This window comes from Lacerta agilis, chromosome 16 (assembly GCF_009819535.1).
Source record: "Lacerta agilis isolate rLacAgi1 chromosome 16, rLacAgi1.pri, whole genome shotgun sequence".
NCBI classification, from domain to species: domain Eukaryota; kingdom Metazoa; phylum Chordata; class Lepidosauria; order Squamata; family Lacertidae; genus Lacerta; species Lacerta agilis.
The window spans coordinates 13,380,628-13,406,295 of record NC_046327.1 but is presented as its reverse complement, the minus strand read 5'-3'; the positions used below and the strand labels follow the sequence as shown (position 1 = coordinate 13,406,295).

General features: G+C 41.6%; 1 protein-coding gene across 1 annotated transcript in view; it reads left to right on the top strand.

Annotated features, from left to right (window-relative positions):
• Positions 1 to 25,668, top strand: part of ECPAS (Ecm29 proteasome adaptor and scaffold) — a 65,116-nt gene that overhangs the window by 26,971 nt on the left and 12,477 nt on the right. Inside the window, 19 exon segments of the mRNA XM_033172687.1 lie at positions 2,084 to 2,175; positions 2,900 to 3,034; positions 3,757 to 3,922; positions 5,585 to 5,757; positions 10,205 to 10,306; positions 10,941 to 11,064; positions 11,663 to 11,808; positions 13,007 to 13,061; positions 15,014 to 15,128; positions 16,447 to 16,515; positions 17,072 to 17,189; positions 18,065 to 18,232; positions 19,263 to 19,342; positions 19,774 to 19,879; positions 21,915 to 21,962; positions 22,668 to 22,789; positions 23,073 to 23,223; positions 23,763 to 23,828; positions 24,463 to 24,551. Coding sequence (XP_033028578.1) covers positions 2,084 to 2,175; positions 2,900 to 3,034; positions 3,757 to 3,922; positions 5,585 to 5,757; positions 10,205 to 10,306; positions 10,941 to 11,064; positions 11,663 to 11,808; positions 13,007 to 13,061; positions 15,014 to 15,128; positions 16,447 to 16,515; positions 17,072 to 17,189; positions 18,065 to 18,232; positions 19,263 to 19,342; positions 19,774 to 19,879; positions 21,915 to 21,962; positions 22,668 to 22,789; positions 23,073 to 23,223; positions 23,763 to 23,828; positions 24,463 to 24,551 — 2,125 coding nt within the window.

Here is a 25,668-nt window from a genome sequence, read left to right as displayed (position 1 = left end):
TGGGCTTTCCCCGTTGGCTGTCTCCACAGTTTGGTATTCAGAGGTGTAACACCGTTGTACATGGAGGTTCAATGTAGGTATCATGGCTAACGCTCATTAATATACCCATTCTCCATGATTCTGCTTCTTTCCCCCCTGCCTACAAAAATGCATCTTATTTTTCTGGCCGTCATCACATATTGTGGAACTCCGTAAGTTTAATTTCCCTCCCTCGCTTTAAACTATCCAGGTCACGGTGTGTCTTAAAAGACTTCTTCACCTTAAGCTACAGTAGGTGTTAGGGCTGGGGATGTTAGGATTCTCCTACTCTCGTGTAGGACCCTGGTAGAGACACATGCCGGACTGGCATGTTCTCTCCCTTCTGGTCTGTCGTTTGGGAGCTTCAAAAGCTTTCTTCAGCCTGAACATCGCAGCGACTTCCCACCATCCCCCATGTTTACATCACAACATAGTAAGAGGGGAGAATATGGAGACGTCTGACAAGGAGGGGTGATTGCCGTTTTTTATGAGCTGTCTTGAGTACGATGCCTTTTTTAAAAAGCAAAACAACTACAGTGGTACCTCGGGTTACGTCCGCTTCGGGTTGCGTTTTTTCGGGTCACGAACCCCGCAAACCCGGAAGTGAATTTCGCTGCGCGGACGCTTCTGCGCATGTCCATGTGGTCTGTGCATGCGCAGAAAGCTTCTGCGCCATTTGCGCATATCGCGCTTTGCGCATGTGCAAAATGGACGCCTGGGTTATGTACTTTGCGGGGTGCGTACGGATCGGGTACGTAACCTGGGGTACCACTGTATTTTCTAATCTTTCCTTTCCACCCGCATAAGCAGAGAGATCCTTCTGTAATTCCACCGTTTGGCATGTCTTCCATTTCCTCCTAAATCCTGGGCTTTCCCCACCCCCGTCTTACATCACTTCCTCTCATCACAGCGACACCGGAAGTGGCATCACTTCCAGTATCGCGGGATTTTGGCAGCTGTGCCGCTTACTCCTCCATCTTTCCTGCTTTCTGGTTCTGTTTGGGTGAGTCTTTGATGGCGTGGCTTCCCAAACTGCCATGCGGTTTTTGAGAGAGTTGCATTCAGATTTCTGTCTTTGTTTTAAGAGAGAGGGAAAGGAAATGCAATTTGTTTTGTTTTTTCCTTTTCTCCACAATTCATGGTATTTTTCTTCTGCATTACCAAATTTCCATCCTTGGCGATAAGCATTTTCCAGTTTCAGCTATTTCGCTGTTTTGGAATAAGCTGTCGTGCCTCAAGGTGTATCTCAGATTGACCTTGAGGTGGCATCGCTTTCTGGACTCCATAGGCTGGCGATCCTGTCTAGTCTCTGGGTTGCATTTCACTCTCTTTGACTTGGACTTGGGTGAGGTGCATGTCATGAATGGTCGCATTTGGCTTGGTTCCAGCTTCTTGCTTCACTTCAGCTGCCTGAAGCATTTAGGAGCATCAGAAGTGACTTGCCAGCAGTGCATGTGAAATTTCAGCCCATGGGCATTGCGTTGCTCTTGGGCAGAATGACTCTAATGTTCTTGGAGCATCCTGATGTTCGAAACACCTGATGGCGCTATGCATGCGAGATGTTGCACTTCATCTTCTGCTAGTCACTATGTGGTACATTAGGCCAGCTTGAGTTCTCAAGGCTTTTAGGGGACCAGCAACACAGCCCTAACCATATCTACTCAGAAGTAAATCGTCTTGACTTCATTGGGTCTTTAACTCAGATCAGTGGGGTTAGGATTGCAGCCTAATCAACTTTTAATTTAGTATTCTGAGAATCCTAGGTTTCTTTCTTTTTTAAGCAGTTCCTAACAAGTTTGCAAACGTGATGGCAATTTTCTTTGATAGGAGTTTCGGTGTTAAACGGTATTCTTGTTTCTGCCAAATGTTTTGACATGCAAATTATACCTGTAAAAGAAAATAAGCCTTGGTGTTGCTTTATATATTTGTTTGCAACGTTCTTGGCATGTTTGCTTTGTAGGCAGCAAATGAGAGAGGATACCAAAAGCTGCTATGTCTTTGTACTGACTTTAAATAATATGCCAACTTGCCACTTCTCTATTTTTGTTTTTATAATACTGCGTAGGTTTGCCTGTGATGTACTGCCTGTTGGAGGTTGTTTCCGTCTATCCTGAAAAACTAGCTGCAAGATTTGTGGACAAAATGGATTGGATAAAGGTATTTTAAAATACTATGAAAACCGTGCATATTTTTTTTTTTTCAGGAAATGATGCATTTTGCTCCAGTTAGACAGACTGTTTGCATGATTCCCAAAAGATGGAATGCATGTTTTACAAGCTTGGGGCCTGGATTTATTGACAATGGTTAACATTGCAACCTGCGTCACACCTGTGCTAGCCTGGTATCTGTTTATGGTGAGGCTTCTGTGTAAATCACTTAGGGATTCATTTTGACGGTCTGCCATTGGGATATTGGTATGGCATTGCCCTTGAAAATATGATAATATTAATGTTCTAAACAAAGTAAGGATGAAATACAAAAGGGGATTGTGGCAATTTCTCTTTAAGGAAGTCATTTAAAAATTACTTTCAAAGGCAAAATGATACAGTGTCAGTTCTAGAGCAATTAAAACAGGAATAGGAAGTCTTCTCAGGGATTACAAAATAAAAGTCAGATAGTTGTTCTAAAAGTCAGATAGTTGTTAATTTCCTTGACATCTGATGGGAGGGCGTTCCACAGGGTGGGCATCACTACTGAGAAGGCCTTCTGCCTGGTTTCCTGTAACTACTCACTATGTGGTACATATTGTCCTAAGAAGTGTCCTAAATCGAACCATTTAGGTCAATTGGATCATTGTTTTAATTGTTGAAATTCTAGTGAATTCTTTTACACATACTGTAACATGGTTAAATTGTGTATGTATCTCTCATTCTCTTTTCAGAGCCTTATGAATACCAATAAGGAAGAGATGCGGGAGCTGGCTGCTCTGTTTTATTCAGTAGTATTGTCGACAGTGTCAGAAAACGAATTTAAAACATCAGTTCAGCACCTGATAAAAACAGCAAAAGACAATCATGTAAGCTTAGTCTTCCTTGTCTGCTATTCTCTGTTAACTTTTATTAATGCCTCTGACAAATAGGAAAGGTACTGTAGGCCTCAGATGATTTTCTTTTCATCTAAAGAAGTTGAACTAACCAATATTTTGGAAAGCAGTGATTTTTCTGTAATTAAAACAGTCAAACAAATTGAGGGGGGGGGATCATTTTGGGCGAAGATGATTTGAAAAAACAGAATACATCATGTCACTAACTTGAATTTAATTTAATTGTACAGTGGTACCTTGGGTTACGTACCCGATCCATTCTGGGGTGCCATTCACACCCCGAAAAGTACATAACCCGAGCGCCCATTTTGCGCATGCGCGAACTGCGCAGAACGCTTCTGCGCATGGACAGACCGTGCAGACATGCGCAGAAGCGTCCGCGCGGCGAAATTCACTTCCGGGTTTGCGGGGTGCGTAACCCGAAAAAACGCAACCCGAAGCGGACATAACCCGAGGTACCAGTGTATACCAGATATTTTAAAATACCCTTACAATTCTGAGTTTGTAACAGATAATATTTATTAAACGGTTTTAAGTGTTGTTGAATTAATGGAGGATGCCGTTTTAGATGAGTTAGATAACCAGTAGAAAGTCACACCACTGCTTTAATTTGTATGCAGAGCTTATGATGTCCTGATATATATCCTTTAGTGATTTGCATCTGCTTTAGTGAGATTGTTGCTTTTTATCTGCAGAATCTGGAAATGCAACATGGATCCTTGTTGGCTCTCGGATTTACAGTTGGGCGGTATTTGTCAAAGAGAAAAATGAGGATGGTGGAACTGCATGACTTGGAAGATCCAAATACCATTGTTGCCCCAGAACAAGACCAGTTGATAAAGTCAACGACAGAAACGATTGGTCAGTTTATGGCCTTTTCTACTTTGCCTGTATTCTTGACTGATTTGGGTCCATTTCTCTAATCCACACTCGGGGCTCTGCTACAAAGCTCTCGTAACACATTAGCAGTCTTAAACCCACTACTTAGGAATTGGCACTATGTTTTGTTCGTTGCTTTGGCATCAATTCCTAGCATGAGATTAAGTTTTGTGTTGCCTGGTTTGCACATTGCACTAAACCAAACAACGGTATGAGCTTGCTGGAACTTCATCTTTCCCCAGTTATTCTGTTGCTGCCCTGAACTAAGCCATAGTTTGGCTTAATATGTCATCTGAATTTGGGCTTGTCATTTAGCTTTCTCCAGGCTAAGCATGAGCTTTATATGTCCTATGGTTTACGGCTCATGAGCTAAACCACAAGCCTGGGCTTGGACAGCAAACAAAGCCAAACTATGGTTTAGTTCAGTAGAGCTCAGCAGCAAAACTGAGGAGGAGCAAAGAGACTGCAGATCTTCTCTCCCAGAACCCGCGTCCCTGTGCATTCATGCTAAGCTATGGTTTGGCTTAGCGTGAGGTGCAAACTAGAACCAAGGTTTCTCCAGTTGCAGCCAAGATACTCCACATTAAAAAAAAATCAGTTGGAAGAATTCTAGAAATGAGAAATGTATCATTATTTCTCTAGACGTGAGACTATGACGATGCTCGTTATCTGTGGCTACAATGGCAAATTAATTGGTGCTCCCCACTCAATGCAATTTCAGTTACGCATGCGGGGGCCCAGAATGTAACCCCCACATAAGTGGGGGGAAGGCCTGTACCCTTAAAATATCAATGGAGTGGTCCCATGAATACAGCCCATGAATTAGCCTTGTGTGATCTGAGATACTAGATGAAGAAGAGACTCAAGCACTGCAGATGTAATATTCTTCTTATGCATACAGTGGTACCTCCGGTTACGAACTTAATTCGTTCCAGAGGTCCGTTCTTAACACGAAACCGTTCTTAACCTGAGGCGCGCTTTCTCTAATGGCACCTCCTGGTTCTGCACTCACATCCCAGGGCAAAGTTTGCAACTAGGGGCATCTGCTTACGGGTTAGTGGAGCTCGTTAACCAAAGCATTCGTAAGGAGGACGGTATGTAACCCGAGGTTCCACTGTATGCTGTTATTTCAGTTTTGGAGATTTTGACTAAACCTGAGGAAGAACTTTTTGATAGTAAGAGTTGTTTGGCAAGGGAGCAGAATCCCTCAGAACATGTTGGCTCTTGTTTCATTGGAGGTTTTTAAGCAGAGGTTGGATGGCCATCGGTCGGAGATTCTTTAGTTGTGATTCCTGCATTGCAGGGGCTTGGACTAGGCCAAATGATCCTTGCAGTCCCTTCCAGCTCTACCTGTGATTCCAGACTAATATTTTGACTTCGTTCCTGACAATACCTGTTGGAGAAGACTGGAAGTCTTACTGTCTTTTAGGTCTCCTTAAATCAAGTATAGGCAAACTCCGGCCCTTCAGATGTTTGGGACTACAATTCCCATCATCCCTGACCACTGGTCCTGTTAGCTAGGGATGATGGGAATTGTAGTCCCAAACATCCGGAGGGCTGGAGTTTGCCTATGCCTGCCTTAAATTTTTGAATTGCTGGCTTCTTAAGGGAGAAATTCAGCCGTCCTGTTTGTTTTTATTTTAGGCTCTTTTCTGGATAGTACCTCACCCCTTTTGGCAGTAGCTGCTTGTACAGCACTGGGGGAAATAGGCAGGAATGCGCCTCTGCCCATCCCGAATGAAGGGACTGGATTTACAAAGCTTCATCTTGTTGAAAGTTTGCTGGCCAGAATTCCCTCAGGCAAGGAAACTAATAAGGTAATGTTTTGCAATGGTTCGTTGTTTCTTTATGCATGTGCGTTCATAGGTTTACTCATGTGAAGCAGATAAATAAAGCCCATCTTCTTATGGATAAAAGACTGACTTTTATAAAACTTATTGTCCAAATTTAAAAAAGGGGGGGTTATGTTATTATTATTATTATTTTTTTAAAGCATTTATTAGATTTTATAAAATAATAAAAAACAAAGAACAAGAATCATTGATTGCATCTTATAACGAACCAATACAACATATGAAATACAAATAGAAAAAACAAAGAAAAAAGCAAGAAAAAGAAAAAGGAAAAAAGAAAAACAACAACAATTATTTTATATCTTAATCTTATTCTACATCTTCTTTAGGGGGGACTTCCCCCGTCCTCTCTCCAGCGTTCAATTCTAATTTACCTTAGTAATTTTGTAACTATTTATTAATCATTCACCTTAACTATTCATATTCATTATACATTATAACAACTTATCTTAGCTTTATAAACTTTATTATATATTCTAAACTTCGATTACTTTAATTGCAAAGAAAAGTCTTATCTTACTTTCTCATTTTCTATTTTATTCTCACATTAAATTGCTGTCGCCTATATCTGTCTCTGATTTCACTTCAGAAAACCAATTTTTCACGATGTTTCAAATAGTCTTTAAACTTCTTCCAATCTTCTTCCACCTTCTCCTCCCTCTGGTCATGGAGTTTCGCGGTCAGTTCTGCGAGTTCCAAAAAGTCAATTAACTTCATCTGCCACTCTTCTATCGTTGGGAGCTCTTCACCTTTCCAGTTTTTAGCAATCAGAATTCTAGCTGCTGTTGTGGCATACATAAAAAACACTCTATCTTTCCTGGATATCTCATGGTTGGTTATGCCCAATAGGAAGGCCTCTGGTTTCTTAGAAAAGGTGCATTTCAACACTCTTTTAAGCTCATTATAAATTTTCTCCCAGAAGTCCTTAACCTTTGGGCACGTCCACCACATATGATACAAGGTACCTTCCACTTTATTACACTTCCAGCATTTATTACTCAATCTATGATACATCTTTGCCAGTTTAACTGGTGTTAAATACCACCTATATATCATTTTCATTATATTCTCTCTTAACACATTAGATGCGGTAAACTTGATACCTTCCCTCCATAACTTTTCCCAATCCTCCATCATTATGTTATGACCCACATCTTTAGCCCAGTCAATCATCACTGATTTCACCATTTCATCTTTAGTATGCCACTCTAACAACAAATTATACATTCTGGAAAGGTTTTTTGAGTTCGGTTCTATTAATTCTGTTTCCAATTTTGATTTTTCTATCTGAAAGCCAACTTTTTTATCTAACTTAAAAACTTCATTTATCTGGTGATACTGCAACCAGTCCGAGACACCATCTTTCACTAATTCATAGCTTTTCAGCTTGAAGGTTTGACCTTCCTGTTGCAGTATATCTGCATATTTTAACCAGTTCGCAGACATATTTGGTCTTTTATAGGCCTTAGCCTCCACTGGAGATATCCACCTGGGAGTTTTTTTCTCTAACAAGTCTTTATTCCTAATCCAAACCTGATACAAGGCATTTCTAATTATATGATTTTTGAAAGCTCTGTGTACTTTTACTTTATCATACCAAAGGTATGCATGCCAGCCAAACACATTGTCATGTCCTTCCAGGTCCAACACATCTGTATTGTTTAGTCTGAACCAGTCCTTCAACCAGCAAAAGGCAGCCGCCTCAAAATAGAGTCTCAAATCTGGCAGGGAAAATCCTCCTCTCTCTTTAGAGTCTGTCAGAATTTTATATTTTATTCTGGGTTTCTTCCCCTGCCAGATAAACTTCGATAAGTCCTTTTGCCATTTTTTAAAGACATCAGTTCTGTCAATTATAGGTAGTACTTGGAATAAAAATAACATCTTTGGCAATACGTTCATTTTGATGGCTGCAATTCTTCCCATCAGGGAAAGCTTTAATCTAGTCCAAATCTCTAAGTCCCTTTTAATCTCTTTCCATATTTTCTCATAATTATCCTTGAACAGGTTTATATTCTTAGGAGTCAAATTCACCCCCAGATATTTCACCTTCTTGACAAAGCTCAATCCAGTTAGTTCTTGTAGTTTCTCTGTCTGCAATTGTGACATATTTTTTGTCAATACTTTTGTCTTGGCCTTATTCAGTTTGAATCCTGCTACTTTCCCAAACCTTTCAATAGTCTCTAACGCTTTAGGGAGACTTTTATCAGGTTCCTGTAGGGATAACACCACGTCATCTGCAAAGGCTCGAAGTTTATATTCTTTCTCTCCCATCCTTATTCCTTTTATTTGTTTATCCACTCTAATCATGTTCAAAAGCACCTCCAGGACCGTAATAAAAAGTAAAGGTGAGATAGGGCACCCTTGTCTTGTACCTTTCTCTATCCTGATTTCTTCTGATATTACACTATTTACAATTATTTTGGCTTTTTGTTCTGTATAAATGGCATTGATGCCATTCATAAATCTCTGGCCGACCCCCATCTTTTCCAAATTCTTCTTCATAAAAGTCCAAGAAATATTATCGAAGGCCTTTTCAGCATCAATAAACATCAATACAGCATCCGTATTAATCTTCTTCTCCAGTCTTTCTAATATATCCACAATGTTCCTTGTATTGCTATTTATATGTCTTCCAGGCAAAAAGCCTGCTTGATCTTTGTGGATATAATCCTTGAGCAAGGTCTTTAACCTCGTGGCCATAACATTTGCGAAAATTTTATAGTCCACATTTAGTAGTGAAATTGGTCGGTAGTTTTTCATTGATGTTTTATCAGAATCCGGTTTCAAAATCAGTGTAATATACGCCTCCTTCCAAGAGTCTGGTGCCCTATCTCCTTCTAGTAATCCATTGCATACATCTTTTAATGGCTGAATCAGCCAGTCTTTCAATGTTCTATAATATTTAGCAGATAGTCCATCTGGTCCTGGGGCCTTTCCTAACTGCATATTGTTTATTGCCTCTTCCAATTCTTGTGTTGTGATTGGGTGGTTGAGTTTTGTCACTTTCTCTTCTGGGACTCTAGGCAAACCATTATTCTCCAAGAAGTGCTCTATATCTATCTCTTCAACTTTATCTTCTTTATACAGTTTTTTATAGAATTTTTGGAAGCATTTCCTAATTTCCTCTGGATTCTCCACTGTCTTTTCATTGACCTTTAAATTAGTGATGATATTCAATTTTTGTCTCTTTTTAAGTTGCCAGGCGAGCATCTTTCCACACTTATTTGCAGAATCAAATGTTCTTTGTCGCATCAACTTAATTTTCCATTCAATTTCCTGATTTATAATTTTAGCATACTGGGACTGCAAGATTTTAATTTCTTTCTGAATTTGCAAACTTTTAGGATATCCTCTTAATTTCTTCTCTCTTTCATTTATTTCCTTCAATAATCTTTCCTTTTCTTGATTCTGTTGTTTCTTCTTTTTTGCTCTTTCTCTTATTAGGAATCCTCTCATCACCGCCTTACTTGCGTCCCAGACAATTCTTTTTTGTACTCCTTGGTTAAGATTAAACTGAAAATATTCTCTCATCTTATTTGCCACTTCTTGGATCAGCCTGGTGTCTCTCAACATTGTATCATCCATTCTCCATCTGAAAGAATCCTTGGAATGGATCTTTAAATCCAATTGTACCGCATTGTGATCAGAGCAAGTCTTGGGGCAAATTATCGCTTTCTGTATTTTTGGTGCCAGACCTTTAGAAATCCATATATAATCCAGCCTCGACCACGACTGTTGTGGTTCTGAGAAATAAGTTGCTTCTGTTTCTTGTGGGTTTTTCAATCTCCAAGCATCTATTAACTCCAGGTTGTCAATCATCTGAAAGAACGTTTTGGGCAGTTTCCCCTCATTTGTAATCTTAGCTCTTTGTGATCTGTCCATTAGGGTAGAAACTGCACCATTAAAATCTCCTAAGCATATCACATTATAGTCCAAATAGTCCAACAGCAAATCGTGTATTTTCTTGTAAAAGGTTGACTTTTTATCGTTTGGTGCGTAGAGTCCCAGGATTATAAATTTTTCGCCTTGAACTATAATTTCAATTGCTATATATCTCCCTTCTTCATCCTTGAACAGCTGTCTTGGATTGTATTTTTCCTTCGCGTAAATAACAACTCCTCTCTTCTTGACTTTATCCGATGATATTATTTTTATTTAGAGCAAATCAGTTGAGCGTGGATTTAGAATAATCTTTTGGGTAGGAAAATTGTACAGCTCATGGCAAACACACGATTCTGTTGGCTGCTCATGCATCTTACAGTATTTGCACAGCTCCTGTTGGACTCAGATGTTTTATGCAGAATTTGTGATCATTCAGCTAGCTTGAAGTAACTTCTGAGGTTAGGAGATTTGTCTTCCCGCCTATATACATGGACTGGTGTTTTTATAAAAATCCTTTGAATTATTTTAGATGAAGGAGCGAGCTATACAAACACTTGGTTACTTTCCAGTAGGGGATGGAAACTTCCCCCACCAGAAGCTACTCTTACAAGGATTGATGGATTCTGTAGAGGTAATGCTCGAATGTTTTGCATTAAATATGAAGGGTTAAAATTGGTATTTAGTCATTCATGTCACACTTTCAAAGGGGTATGCTTTAGCATCTTAATTTTCCCCCCCTTTTTAGATAAGTTGTTGTAGCAGGCTTGCTTTCGTATTTGTAGATTTTAAAAGATAATGATAATAACAATAAAATTATTATTATTATTAATACCCCACTCATCTGGCTGTGTTTCCCCAGCCACTCTGGGCAGCTCCCAACAGAACAGTAAAAGCACAATCAAACATTAAAAACTTCCCTAAACTTCAGATGTCTTCTAAAAGTCAGATAGTTGTTTGTGTCCTTGACATCTGATGGGAGTGGACGGCCATTTCGCATGGGGGTCCCGTTCCCAGCCCCTGCACCGTATATAAGCATGCCCCACCATCACATTTTTGTGTGTGATGTTTTCGGTCACTTGCGGAGTCTATTAGAAGTTTTGTTATCGAGTGTCAGCATCCGAACACAGGAATGAGTTGGCAGATCCTTCAGAGCAGTTCAGCAAAGAAGGCATACCTCCCTTTGCTCTCTAGAATAGCCAGAACTTTCATGTTGCCAATGGAGAACTGAGCAAGTTGAAATGTAATTCCTGTTATGTGTGTCTCAGGCCAAGCAAATTGAACTGCAGTTTACTGTTGGTGAAGCTATTACCAGTGCTGCGATAGGAACTAGCTCTGTAGCTGCCCGGGATGCGTGGATGGTAGCTGAAGAAGAATATACTCCTCCCGCTGGTAGGTTTGGGGAGAAATGACCACTTGTGCATGCAATTCTTTATCCCTTTTTTCATCAGTGGAAACTAATCTCTTTTGTTCAGTCTCTCTCCCTTTCCCCTTCAGATGCTGGCTTCACACTCAAATCCTTAATAGCCACCTGGGATTAAGCCTGTCCCCATCCCCTTAGCCTTGTAATAGGATGCAATATCTTCAGTTCATAACTGATAGGAGAAAAGCACCTGCAGTTAAACATACCCGGTTTTCCAAATTTGCTTCAAGCCTTTTTGTCTCTGCATTTTATTCTGAGTTTGGTCCTTTTGAATTCTCGCTTGATGCTGAATGTACCTCAGCAAGGCCTTAAGCCAACAACATTGGCCCACCAAAGTCATGATTAAGATCGCACTCTAACCGTATATAGTGTATGTTGCAGATTTTCCTAAGCACAAGTGTACAGGAGGTTACCTGAACTTGGACAAAACTCCAGTAAGGGCCAAAATGCTGAACTTCTAATTTGAAAACAATAAGTGCTAGCCGATGGACCAGCTTGTTTTTTCCCTAAATTCTTTCGTTTGGAATAAACCTCCTCTCCCCTTCTCCGTTTGTTTAATTAAAATAGATGCGAAAGTTAACGACGTGGTTCCCTGGGTCTTGGATGTCATTTTGAATAAGCACATTGTCAGCCCCAACCCTCACATAAGACAAGCATCCTGCATCTGGCTTTTATCACTGGTGAAGAAGCTCAGCACCCACAAAGAAATTAAGGTATGAAGACAAAGCAAATTTCCCTTTCTTTATTTCTTTCTTTCTTTCTCTGTCTGGTTCTGTCAATCTTTTGTGCTCTCTTTTCTCATTGGCCTGGTTTGCATGTCATGGTAACCCAAACCATGGTGCAGGGCAACTGTGTAGGCTCTGTTGTGGCAGTCCTCCAGTGGCTACACCATGCTGAGCTAAGATGTTGTACGGCTCAGTGTGATATCTGAACTCCCGACTTTTGGTTTCGCTCTTCCGTACAAACCATGAGCTGTAAACCGAAGGGCAAATCTTAGTCTGGAGGGAACTAAACAACAAGCCCGGGTTTGGACAGCACGCTTAGATCAGTGCAGCAGTTGAATTACCAGGGAGAAGCAAAGTGGCTGTGATTTTCTCCCTCAGAGATGGCCTGCTTAGGTTTTTTTGACTTAGTGTGACATGAGAACCAAGCCAGCGCCTTTTGCCTCTTTATGTATTATGGATTTCCGTTTGTTCTTGGTGCAATGCCTGGCTGGCAAAAGAGGAATAGAAGCAATAGCGCCTTTTGGCTTTCATGGGCCTGTCACTTTTTTTCAAAGCTCATGAGACTGTATAAGGGCTCCTTGTAATAACAAAGCGGAATTGACTTGCGAGGTGGTTTGTCGTTCGATAAGCACACAGAGTGCAACGAGACTGAGTGTTTGGGGGGAAGGAGGGCTCGTTTAATTTCGTTGTACACAGGTTGTACAATGAAAATAAAGGTGTTGTTGTTTTGTTGTTGTTAGGGTCCCACATCTCACTGCATTTGATAACTGCTGCCATTGAATCACAGAAGAATTTTGATTACAAAGTGAATGATTGATGTGTCTCTGAGGCGCATTCACACTTCATGGGGTTGGTTTGACTGAGGAAATACTTTCTTTGACCCTGGTCGGATGTTTCTTTCATAGAAGGCAACACAGTACAGTAACACAGGGAACGAACCTTTGTTTCCTGTATCCTTTCCTCTAACTGGCAAACCAGGCCGCACTGAGTTCGTACGCAGCCTTGAATTTCCTGACCTGTGATCTAGTCCTCCTCCCCCCGCCCCCAAAAGTGCAGATGGGATATTGGGCACAGGTTGTTGTTTTCTTCTTCTTTATTTTAATGGGAGACTTTTTCAGACACTCTAGTAGGATGAGTCTAAGAATGTGAGAAAAAAGCTGCCTCTCCCCCCCCCTTTCTTTTGCAGTCTCATCTCAAAGAAATCCAAACGGCATTTGTAACTACTCTATCCGACAGTGACGGTAAGTAGAATTGTGCTCGCTTTCCTCTTTGCATTATTTGTTTTGCACATCTCCAGCGCGACACCAGGGCGGCTAACAAAGTAGTAAGAAAAAAATATCATTGCAGTTTTATAAACTCTATAAAATGAATCATACAGACTAACGTTGGGGTCCCCAACATGGTGCCCATATCAGCCCAGTGCCAACAGACACTGACATTCTCCTTGGTGCTGTCAAGGCTCTCCTACTGTTTTGTTTTGTTTTGTTTTGCTTGCTTGCCTTGGGCACCAGTGGGCTGGCTGTGGTTTTCCCTGATTTTTGTTTGTTTGGTAGGCGTGCTTTGCCATCTCTCTACCTCCTCAGTTTCGTTTTGTTGGGTTCACAAAGGCAGGAAGAGATGGTTATTGAGCATCCATCCTTCAGCAACAGCAGGCAAAATTTGCAGCTGCAAGGAACCAGCAACAATAGGGCAAACAGTAGTGTGTGTGTGTGGGGGGGGTCTTACTGAATTATAGTAAGATTTACTGAATTGGTGGGGAGGCCCTACCAATTCTTACACAGTCTTGCCTCTTGATTAAAAATCTACTGTTCTCTATTAGAAATGGAACCCGTTGTCAGGCATTGTTGATGAAAGAAAATGCTGGAGCAGTGCAAGTTATTGCAAGTTTACCTGGGAGTATCTTCCATTGAACTCAACAGGAGTTGTTACTGAGTAGAGTTGCATTCATTTTATCTTTTTGCTGGCTTTGCACTTTTAAGAATAAGTTCAAAAAATAAACTGGAATATCGAAATTGGGCTTGCTTTCTTGCTTTCTTTTTTAAAAAGCATAGCCTTCTTGGAATTCAGATTATAACCTAATTTTTGTTTATTACTATTTCTGCAACAAATATTGATACAAGTAGAAGAGCGTTACCCAAACTGTTATTCTTAAATGCAGCCCTGTATATTTGTTTTCAGTCCCATGTAACAGTAAAGTTTATTGTTCAGCAATGCAGTGACGTAAAGCAGCTACTGAATATGAACAGAGTGTGGAAATTAAAAATATAGACTTGCTACTGACATGCTGGTTTCAGAAAATTAGTGCTGTGAGGTAGATAAAGTGATTATTTCTGTTGGATCAATGTGTAAAGCAGAGAGTGTAACTGACCACCACGACCAGAACGATGGGCTGGGAGAGAAGTTTGTGCACAATAAACAACGCTCTCAAAGTTTTTACTACTATTGCACCTAGCTAAGCAGGCAGCTACAGGACATACAACGTTCCTATTCCCCCTGCTTTTCTCCATTTGGCAGTCTAGATCCTAAGGTGCTGTCCTCTCCATACAGTCATACCTTGGATCCCGAACGCCTTGGTACTCGGATGTTTTGGTTCCCAAACGCCACAAACCCGGAAGTGACTGTTCCGGTTTGTGAATGTTCTTTGGAAGCCGAATGTCTGACACGATTTCTGCAGCTTCTGATTGGCTGCAGGAGCTTCCTGCAGCCAATCAGAAGCAGCAATTTGGTTTCTAAACATTTTGGAAGTCGAACGGACTTCCGGAACAGATTCTGCTGGACTTCCAAGGTAGGACTGTAGTTATCCCCAAAGCCTTACACCTTTCTCCTCCGGGCTGCTCTATGGCATTCTGGAATTGAAATCCAGGTGTGCAAACACCTTTTCCTGCGATCTTCTATCATGTGCCAGAAGCACAGTGGGGAATTGTCATGCATCAAGGCAACATTCCTTTGCATGAGAGAGGATTCCCCATAACTTGTAGGACTTCAGACTGTCAAGCTTGATTTTCTGGATCATGATGATAGCCTGCATGTCTCTGCTACTTCAAGGTTGTGGTGGTGTTTCAAACACTCAGCTTGTTTGCAGAACTTCTGTGTTTTTTATGCTTGTGAAGCATATCTTACTGTCATCATTATTTTGCTAGAGCTCTTAATTCTTATTCCCTATTCATACGAACTTGCTTTCTGTTTCTCGAAGAACTCAGCCAAGATGTTGCTTCCAAAGGCCTCGGTTTGGTGTATGAGCTTGGGAGTGAGCAAGACCAGCAGGAGCTGGTTACTACTCTTGTGGAAACTCTTATGACTGGGAAAAGGTACTTGTTTGCACCTCGTTGTATGTGGAATCCGTGTCAGAGAAGAGGAGAGTGTGGTTTAAGAGACAAAGCTTTGAAAATAAGGGACTTAAATATAAAGAGTGGTATTCCAGTAAGTTTTACTTAGAGTTAGGCCCATTGAAATTAAATAACTTGATTAAGTTAGGTCCATTAATTTCAATAGGATTACACGGAGTAAAACATGGTTGAATACCAGCCACAGATAGGGTGTTAGCTGGTGTCTTTGAAAGGAAGACCTGAAGGCCCTTTGCCTACATTTGCTGTATTTGCTTAAAGGGAGGGCACCATTTGTGAATAACGAGTGTGAAATATTTCACTTAATTCCCCAGGTATGTTTGGGACATTCTGGTTATCCACCATATGCTTATTAGAGACTGCAATTTAGATTGAATGTGGGCTTCTCTGGTGTAAAACCTTTTTTGCATGGCGGCCCAATCCTAAATGTGAAAATTCTGGTCTGGGTTGTAGAAGTCAGGACTGAGTGACCTTGTAGCTCCATCTAGCCTGGCACTGACATGGTTATGAGCTCATTTATAACATTTGTACAAGTTGGTGTATTCAATGTACATGCTGCAGACCCAAGTCTTATCAGAATAACTGAAATACTGCCAATCAGGTGGGGCAGAATTCAGATTATTATTATTATTATTATTATTATTATCTGAATTCTTATTATTCTTATTCTTATTCTTATTATTCTTATTATTACGGGTTCTGTTCTCATCCTGAGGTAAAGTTCTTAACCCAGGGTACTAATTCCAGATTAGCGGAGTCTGTAACCCGAAGTGTTTGTAACCCGAGGTACCACTGTATATGGAACCCAACCTGGCCATTTCTCTCTCTCTCTCTCTCTCTCTCTCTCTCTCTCTCTCTCTCTCTCTCTCATAGAGATGGCTATTACATTACTTCCTTTGCACTTCCACTGATTATTATGCTCACAGCAACATACATATTTCCATGCCAAATAAAAAATAAATTAAAATTGTTGGTCCTAACAAGAGCAAGCAATAAAAGTATAATCGCTTCACCCATGAGCAGGAATTACAATGAGAACCTTACAGAAGTATATATTTGATCATTGCTACCTATTTTAGTCCCAAATTATAAACACACCAGAACTGAAGCAGGGTTTCACCATTTTGCTAACATTTCTCAAAATAATAAAGCATATCTGTATCTACTTACCGGAAGGTGTCATAAATTTGAAACCCGCTGTCAACTTTGCAAACTTGCAGAGTCTGTAACCCGAGGCGTTTGTAACCCGAGGTACCACTATAAAAGCATGCTTTCTTTCCAGAGCCAGGCACGAAGTGACTGGAGAGACAGTGATGTTCCAGGGATCAGGCCTTGGCAAGACTCCAGATGGGTAAGCTCATTGACTAATTTGGACTCTGAAAAAGGCTTCCTTGGGTGTGTGTGGCCCCCCCTCCTCCAGAACGAGGAATACGCTAAATCTGAAGGTCTTGGTTTCCTCATTCAGTTTTATCTGGAAGTTTTCCCATTTAAGAGTTTTGAAAAAGGACTCTGCTGTCCAATAGTCAAAACAAAATAAAATAAAAAAATTCCTTCCAGTAGCACCTTAGAGACCAACTAAGTTTGTTCTTGGTATGAGCTTTTGTGTGCATGCTTTTGTGTGCATGCATGTATCTGAAGAAGTGTGCATGCACACGAAACCTCATACCAAGAACAAACTTAGTTGGTCTCTAAGGTGCTACTGGAAGGAATTTTTTTATTTTATTTTGTTTTGACTATGGCAGACCAACTTGGCTACCTACCTGTAACTGTCCAATAGCTGTTACTTAAATCAACGCCCAGGATGCAGCTTTGACAATATGGAAGTCCCATTCCCTGGTAATTTTTGCAAGTGGAGTTTTTTTTTTTTTTTAAAAGTGGCATTAATTTTTCATTCCTGTTTTCCCAAGCCAGGGTCTCTCTACTTACCAGGAGCTTTGTTCGCTCGCTAGCGACCTCAACCAGCCGGACTTGGTGTACAAGTTCATGAATTTGGCCAACCACCATGCAATGTGGAACTCTCGGAAGGTAATTGCATTTAAGGCTACTAAACTGTGAACGGTGGAATGGAACAAAACAAAAGCCCGTAATAATGTGCACATTCCGGGTCACGTAGGAACTTGTTCCCCTTTTTGGAACTGTGACTTGAAACCCAGCATTGTAGAATCTAAAAAAAATTAGAAGGGGTAAGAACATAAGAAGACTTCTGCTGGATGAGACTAGTGCCCCTTCTAGCCCAGAATCCTGTTCTCATAGCAGCCAACCAGATGCCTATGGGAAGCTCAAAAGCAGGACCAGGGCTCAGCAGCATCGCACCCATTAGTGATTTCCAGTAATTTGTATTCAGAGGCATACTGCTTCCGACAGTGGAGGTACAGCATAGTCACTGTGGCTACTAGTAACTGTTTTTTTTAAAAAAAATAAAAATATTTTCAGCCATTTTCACAATTAAACAAAATCATCACATTAAAGAAAATTAAAAAATTAAACATAAAATAAATCCTATTTAATACTGCCTCAGCTCAGTATACCTGAAGGAGCGTCTCCACCCCCATCGTTCAGCCCGGACACTGAGGTCCAGCTCCAAGGGCCTTCTGGCGGTTCCCTCCCTGCGAGAAGTGAGGTTACAGGGAACCAGGCAGGCGCCCTGTGGAACACCCTCCCATCAGATGTCAAGGAAATAAACAACTATCTGACCTCCCATAGGCACCTGAAGGCAGATCTTGTATTGGGAAGCTTTTACTGTTTGACGTTTTCTTCTGTTGGAAGCCGCTGGGGCAACACAATCAGATGGGCAGGGTGCAACAAATAAATTACAGTTGGTCGTAGCATTAGTATTGTTAAAATGAATGTTTTTAAGTTGTTGGCTTTTACCGTACTTTTTTACTTTTTTGTTTTCTCAGGGAGCTGCTTTCGGTTTTAATGTGATCGCAACCAAAGCTGGAGAACAGCTCGCCCCTTTTCTCCCCCAGCTTCTTCCTCGCCTCTATCGTTACCAGTTTGACCCCAATCTAGGGATCCGGCAGGCCATGACCAGCATTTGGAATGCGCTTGTGACAGACAAATCTGCAGTAAGTGAACAGAAGGCCCTTCTATCCCCATCTTTTTGTGATGGTTCTGGCAGCTCTTTACATGTAAAAAAGCTTTAGACAGCTGGATATTCTTTTAAACAGGGAAGACACTAGGAAAACAGTCCATGACAAGGTCAGATAAGGCACACTTTGCTAGAAGCATGCGCACACACATGCATCCTGTGTATAGTACAGGAAAAAGCTTTTTCTTTTTCCAAATTTTATTTATTTATTTTGTTTAAGTAAGTAAGTAGTACAGCAAAAACAAAACAAAACAACAACAAAAAAGAATTTTTTTTTTGGAAACAACCCAAAAACATTGAAAGCAAATATTACATAGGTAAAGGTAAAGGGACCCCTGACCATTAGGTCCAGTCGTGTCCGACTCTGGGGTTGCGGCGCTCATCTCACTTTACTGGCTGAGGGAGCCGGCGTTTGTCTGCAGACAGCTTCCGGGTCATGTGGCCAGTATGACAAAGCCGCTTCTGGCGAACCAGAGCAGCGCACTGAAACACCGTTTAGCTTCCCGCCGGAGCGGTACCTATTTATCTACTTGCACTTTGACGTGCTTTTGAACTGCTAGGTGGGCAGGAGCTGGGACCGAGCAACGGGAGCTAGCCCCATTGCAGGGATTCGAACCGCCGACCTGATCAGCAAGCCCTAGGCTCTGTGGTTTAACCCACAGCACCACCCGCGCCCCAAAATATTACATACTTATCATATAATACTCCCCTCACCTGAAGCTTGCCTCCACCACAATTCAACTTCTTTGAATCTCTGTTTCCATTCCACCTTTATCTTTGCTCTCTCCAAATGTATCATTCTTTGTATTTCTTTTATCTCTTCTCTTTTCCAAATCATAGGTATACATTACGTTTTTATTCTAGGCTTATTAGCATATCTTTCTTAGGACAATATTTTAACATATAATCTTTGAAATGTTTCCGTCCCTTTTTCAGTTTTAGGGAAAAAAAGCATTTCTGGATACAGGGAAGCTGTTAATGTTTACCGTTCATTTTCATTTGATCAGGTGGACAAATATATGAAAGAAATCCTTGATGATTTAATAAGCAACTTGACCAGTAACATGTGGCGGATCCGAGAGTCCAGGTATGTCTTTCTGAAACCATTTGTTGCCATGTAAATAAAAAGTTTGGTGCTTTTGGAAGGTTCAGGGCTCCACGTGTAGATTTCCAGCATTGGTTTTATTTATTTATTTTTTAATCTCTTGAGCAACAGGCAGGAAGAATAAAGAAATCTGCTGTTAAATTTGCATCAGTCATAAGCACCACATAAGCACCTGCTATCCTAAAGCCTCTTTTTGTAGAGGGAAGGGAGTTTTGAAATAGGAATGAATTCTGTTTGAAGAGATCTGGGAGCTAAATGAGAATTTTTCAGTGAAATTAAGAGGTCTTTTCCTTGTAGGCATTACTGTTTGTAAAATGATCCTTCCAAGTGTTTTTTTAAAAAAATAAAAAAATATTATTGGTTTTGAGAAACTTTTGTGTTAATAAAGTATAATGACTAAGCTCTTGCCATAGCTGTCTAGCACTGAATGATTTGCTAAGAGGAAGACCCTTGGACGACATTATTCATAAACTTCCAGAAATATGGGAAACCCTCTTTAGAGTGCAAGATGACATAAAGGTACTAAAGTTTTTTTTACGTATCTAGTATAAATTGTTCCGTCTCTACAGGTAGGCATAAAAGCAGGCTTTCACAAAACAGTTTGCTCCTAAGGACTTGGGCGTTTCCTTTTTCCAACTGGAATCACTGGGAGAATTCCAGCTGGTTCTTGGTGTTAGTCAAGCTCAGATCCGCTGTTGAGAGTTTGTTTTCCCCTGAATATAGTGTGATGTTGCATACAAGACCTGTCCCTCCACTTCACAGCGAGTGCAATTTTTGGGTTATTATCAAGGCCTATAAAACAAAAACCACGAAGAATATTAATAAAAGCAACACTTTCAGCGATATGCACTGCACATACTATTTCTAGTTATCTGAGGATACAGTTTTGAGGGTACAGTGCACCAGAGCTTACATCTTTTGAAGCATCTTCGTAGTATTGGTAAATACCATTTGACTCCTGGTCCTTAAATTACATTCATTTTTTTTTAAAGTTTGGTAGAGCCAGGGTCAAGCTACCCTGGACATATTAAGTGAGAAGATCAGAGGGCTTTCTCGGTAGTGGCGCCCACCTTGTGGAATTCCCTCCCATCAGATGTTAAGGAGATGAGTAATTCTATAACATTTAGGAAACAGCTGCAGGCAGCCCTGTATAGGGAAGCCTTTTAAGGTTTAATGATCAGCCCTGAGTGCTCACTGGAAGGGCAGATCCTGAAGTTGAGGCTCCAGTACTTTGGCCTCATGAGAAGCGAAAACTCCCTGGAAAAGACCCTGATGTTGGGAAAGGTAGAGGGCACAAGGAGAAGGGGACGACAGAGGATGAGATGGTTGGACAGTGTTCTCGAAGCGACTGGCATGAGTTTGGCCAAACTGCGGGAGGCAGTGGAGGATAGGGGTGCCTGGCGTGCTCTGGTCCATGGGGTCACAAAGAGTCAGACACGACTGAACAGCATGTTTTTATATATGCTGGAAGCCTCCCAGAGTAGCTGGGGCAACCCAGTCAGATGAGTGGGGTACAAATAAATTATCATCCTCATCATGATCTCTGTATTTTTAATTTTGTTCATTAATCATCAAACGTAATCAGTTGTGGTAATATAGCAGGGAGAGGGCTTAAACTCCCCCCCTGTTTTAAATCCCTCTCACCCCAGTTTGCCATTGGAACCAGAGGCCTGTAATTTTTCCACTGTGAAGCTTAACAGCTCACAGCATCCCCTTCCTGCCCCTCCCCTCCCCTCTCCACCAAAATTAGTCTTGCAAAGAGTATAAAGGGCATTCTGCTGGAGGCAATGGGATCTTTCAAGCCTAATTGTTGATGGTGGTTACACCTGGACAGGAATGATCTTGCCATGTACTGTGACACTCGCCAAAAAACGCTTCTGCTCGCTGTAATTAGGCTTTGGTGGGGAGGGGGGAGCCTATAGGCTTGAATATACAATTTGCCCCCATCAGCCTAAATGTTGCTGAAGGGCAGGATGTGATTTTCCTGGAAAGGGGGGAGTTAAGCCTTCCTCCCTAGGTTCTTGGGAGACCAGGAAGATCACTCCCCTCTAGCATTTAGGCTTGCAAAACAGCCAAATTTCTTTTTCAAGCCTAATTGCTGGAGTGAGCCAGAGAAGATGGTGGGTGTGTGGTTGCGTGGGAGGGGGGCACACCCACTTTCCCTTGCTGCTGAAATGTGATTCCCAGAGAGTTGACCAAGAGGAAATGTGGCACTCAGGCAAAAAAAGAAAAATGTTCTTCACTCCTGCCCTACTGAATCTCACTAAGTTTTGTGCCTATACCATAGATGGTTGGTGAGCTTGATCCTGCAATGTGCCTGTGTCTTACCTGTCTGTGCTGTGTGCAGCAGCGTTGTTACACCTGATTTTTGCCCTATGGGGCATCTCCCATACTGCTTCAGGTAATACGGTTCCCAAAATGAGCAACGCAGGTTAGGACAAAAACATCAGGATGAAATCCCTCTGTGATTGATAGTGACTTAAATTACATTGAACAGCTTTAAAATAAAAAAAAACTTTCCACCCTACCCCCACCCCCTTTTTTTCTTTTGCAGGAATCTGTACGGAAGGCAGCAGAGTTAGCCCTGAAAACATTAAGTAAGGTAAATTTTCATTGAATCTGGATGGACCAAAGCCATTTCACTGACCTGCAGAATTTTCACTCCCCTCCCCTCCCATCACAATCTGACCCCAGGTTGAGGCTTCTTACATTCATCACAGCAAAATACATGTCCTCCATCAGCCCACCTAGAGGGAAGATACAATAAGATCGCGATCGAACAAAGATTGTGTCCCTGTAATAGTAATGAGATAGAAACTATTGGGCATGTTATTTTACACTGCCCATTATATCGAGATTCAAGAAAAGAGCTGATTGAACCGATTCTGAGGAAACTCCCTGGTAGCATAGATGATACCTATACCAGACTTCTTCTAGCAGATAAAGACCCCGAAATTACCAGGGCTGTGGCAAAGTACTGTTACATTACGACTGGAATCAGACGAGCAGTGATGTCAACAATAGACTTCAAATTTTAACCCTGATGGAACGATAATAGTTAGTAGAGAACAATATATTTTAAATTTTAAACACTAAAAGGCTGAAACTTGGCTTGGGTGTGGGCGTCGATTCTATGAACTGGCCCGCAGCCTGTTTTTGTTTGTGGCATACACAACTTACACTAATATGTGGTTTTATAAAATGTGGTTTTCTGGTCCTGGACCGTAATAAAGATTTTACATACATGTCCATTCAAGGAGCAGAGCTTGCAGAGGGTCACATTGGAGTGTCTTCCTTTTATTTTGAGGTGTGTGTGAAGATGTGCGACCCGTCGAAAGGAGCTGCAGGCCAGAGAACCATAGCTGTCCTGTTGCCATGCCTGCTTGATAAAGGAATGATGAATACTGTGACTGAAGTGCGGACTCTCAGGTGCGTCCTCACGTTTTCCTGTTCTCCCCAGTTGAATACCTTTGAGTATATTCAGCCAAAGAACTGTTATCTTTCTTCTGGCCTCCATATGTTCTTAACTGAGATGAAATAGACAATCCCATCTATTGATATTCTTACTTAAGGTAAGACATTTCTGTACTGTTGTGGTTGGCATCCGTCTGTCTCAGGGACGATGGAAGAGTGTGCCTTTGGGGGTAAAGTCAAGCTGTTGGAGAACTGCCCCCTTTTCTTCCATCCTTATTCTCTGCACCTTTTGCTATAGCATTAACACCTTGGTGAAGATCAGTAAAAGTGCCGGGGCCATGCTCAAGCCACATGCACCCAAGCTCATCCCAGCTTTGTTGGAGTCCCTGAGTGTGCTGGAGCCCCAGGTCCTCAATTACTTGAGCCTGCGTGCTACGGAGCAAGAAAAGGTAAGTGCAAGCAAAAAGTTAAAAGCGTGGCATACATGTAATATAAGTAAATGGACATCGGCGGTTATGTGTTAAAAGCTTTTTGCGGCTATGGAGGATTGAGATGGTGGATTTAATGAAATTAAACATTGTAATGCAGTTTGTTTTTTAAATGCCACTTTAATTTGAAAGGATATTGAACCTGTGCCCCTCCCAGATGTTGCAGGACTACAATTCCTATCATCTCTAACCATTGGGTCTGATGGGAGTTGGGAGTCCAACATCTGGAGGTCCACAGGTTCCCCACCCCGAGTTAAAATATAAATCTCAGGTTAACTAAACAAGTGAAATCTTGAGTACAGTCAAATGCTTCTAAATCCCATTGAGTTCCCCTCCTTCTCCTGCTCATGGGACTTTCGTTCCTCTGACTCTCTTTTAATATTACCCTTTGTGCTTCTTGTTGGGTGACCATATACACCTTTGTTTTCTCTTGCTGCTTTCCTAACTTCATATTCTGGTTATACACATTTTTTTGTTTTGTTTTTCTCTGTGTCCTTCAGGCGGCAATGGATAGCGCAAGACTCAGTGCTGCTAAATCCTCTCCCATGATGGAGACTATCAACATGGTAGGTAACTCGTGTTCACTTAAGAATCATAGAACCTTAGAGTTGCAAGGGACCTTGAGGGTCATCTCTTCCAACCCCCAGGCAATGCAGGAATCTCAGTCCAATCATATATGACAGATGGCCCTCCAACCTCTGGTTTCAAACCTCCCAAGGAAGGAGAGCCCACCACCACTTGTGGGAGTCTGTTTCACTGTTGGAACAGTTCTTACTGCCAGAAAATTCTTCCTGATGTTTAGTCCTGTAACGAATCCCTAGCCTGCGGAGCAGGAGAAAATAAGATTACTCCATCCTCCTTGTGGCGGCCCTTTAGATGTTTGAAGAGGGCTATCATACCTCCTCTATACCAGGCTAAACATACCCAGTTCTCTCGGCTATTCCTTATAAAACTTGGTTTCCAGGCCCTGGATCACCTGAGTCTCCCTCCTTAGCACACAGTTCTCCCTTTGCTCTTCTGCAGGTGATCAGTTACCACCCAGGTTGCTCGCCGCAGGTCTAGCACAGCACAACTAGATTGTCCCTAAGCCTTCTGGTGATGCACTAGCAAGCAGCTTATGAACAGCATTCCCCCTCCCCCCATAATAGCACCAGTCTCATCTGTCTTTTGATTTTCACCTCATTTTTATACTTTCTGTAGTGCTTACAGTATTTGGATGTTTCTGTTCTGGGTGAACTGGTTCCTAGACTGTGTGAGCTGACTAGGAGTGGACTAGGCGTTGGCACCAAGGTATGATTATTTCTCTAGGAGGGTGTTTTGTGAGGAGGACAGAGATGGGAAAGCACAGACTAAATGGCCAGGAAAAATATGTATTGTGTCCACCATATAGCTCTGCGATCGTTTGATTTTAAGATGTGATGATGAGCTGAGCCCTCAGGTGGGGCGGCAACTGACAATGTGAGGCAGGCTCAGTGACAATGAAAAGTCACACACACACGTGTACTTGTGTGTGTGTGAGTGAGAGAGAATGGGTGCAATCCAGCTCCTCCATTGTGCATAGATTCCCCAAAGTTTCAGGTACCTAGGGTAAATATAGAAACTGCAAGTACCAATAGAATGAATGTCAGGGACTGGACTGAGGAGGAATGGTGGGAGACACCCCTCCTTTTTCTGAACCTTTCCAAGGGCAGGAGGACAGTATTGATTTAGGACAGTGGTTTGCAGAGGGACATAGCCCAGAGGGGAAAAGCTGGGCAATACTAGGAGAGGAACAGCTAGAAGAGGAAACACCAGGAGAGAGACAGCTGGCAGATTCAGTGTCCTTGGATAGCATTCCTGACGCCCCCCCCCCCCCTTGCCTAAGATTAGGCGGGCGTGGAAAGTGATAGAACAGAAAGCGCAATGGCAACAAGCTCAGATCACCCGACGTAGGACTGACGTAGATTAATGGGGACGGAGGGAGTGGACCTTTACTGGGAGCAATGCCATTTTTTAGAGGGATACGCATTCCATTGTCTCTTGCTGTGATTATTAAAAGAACTTATCTGGTAAGAACGCTCCTTTCATTTATCTCCTTAAATACTGCCACCAGGGGAGGGATCCGATTCCCTGAAGCCTGACAATGAATGACTGCCAGCCCGATCCTAGGCATTTCTTTCAAAATATGTTCCGATGAATTCAGTGGGGCTTATTTCCAAGCAATTCATTCATTTATTTAACAGCATGTTACATACCACTTAACTGCAAATAAGCGGTTTGCAAGAATATAATACGTACGTTAAAATTGTCAATGAAAACCACTTCAAACCAATTTTTTTTTTTGAAAAAAAAGCAAAATGAATGAAACCCAAGAGTTAAAAGTATGCATTCTAAGCTGAAGCTAAATATTAAAATACACATCCGTTT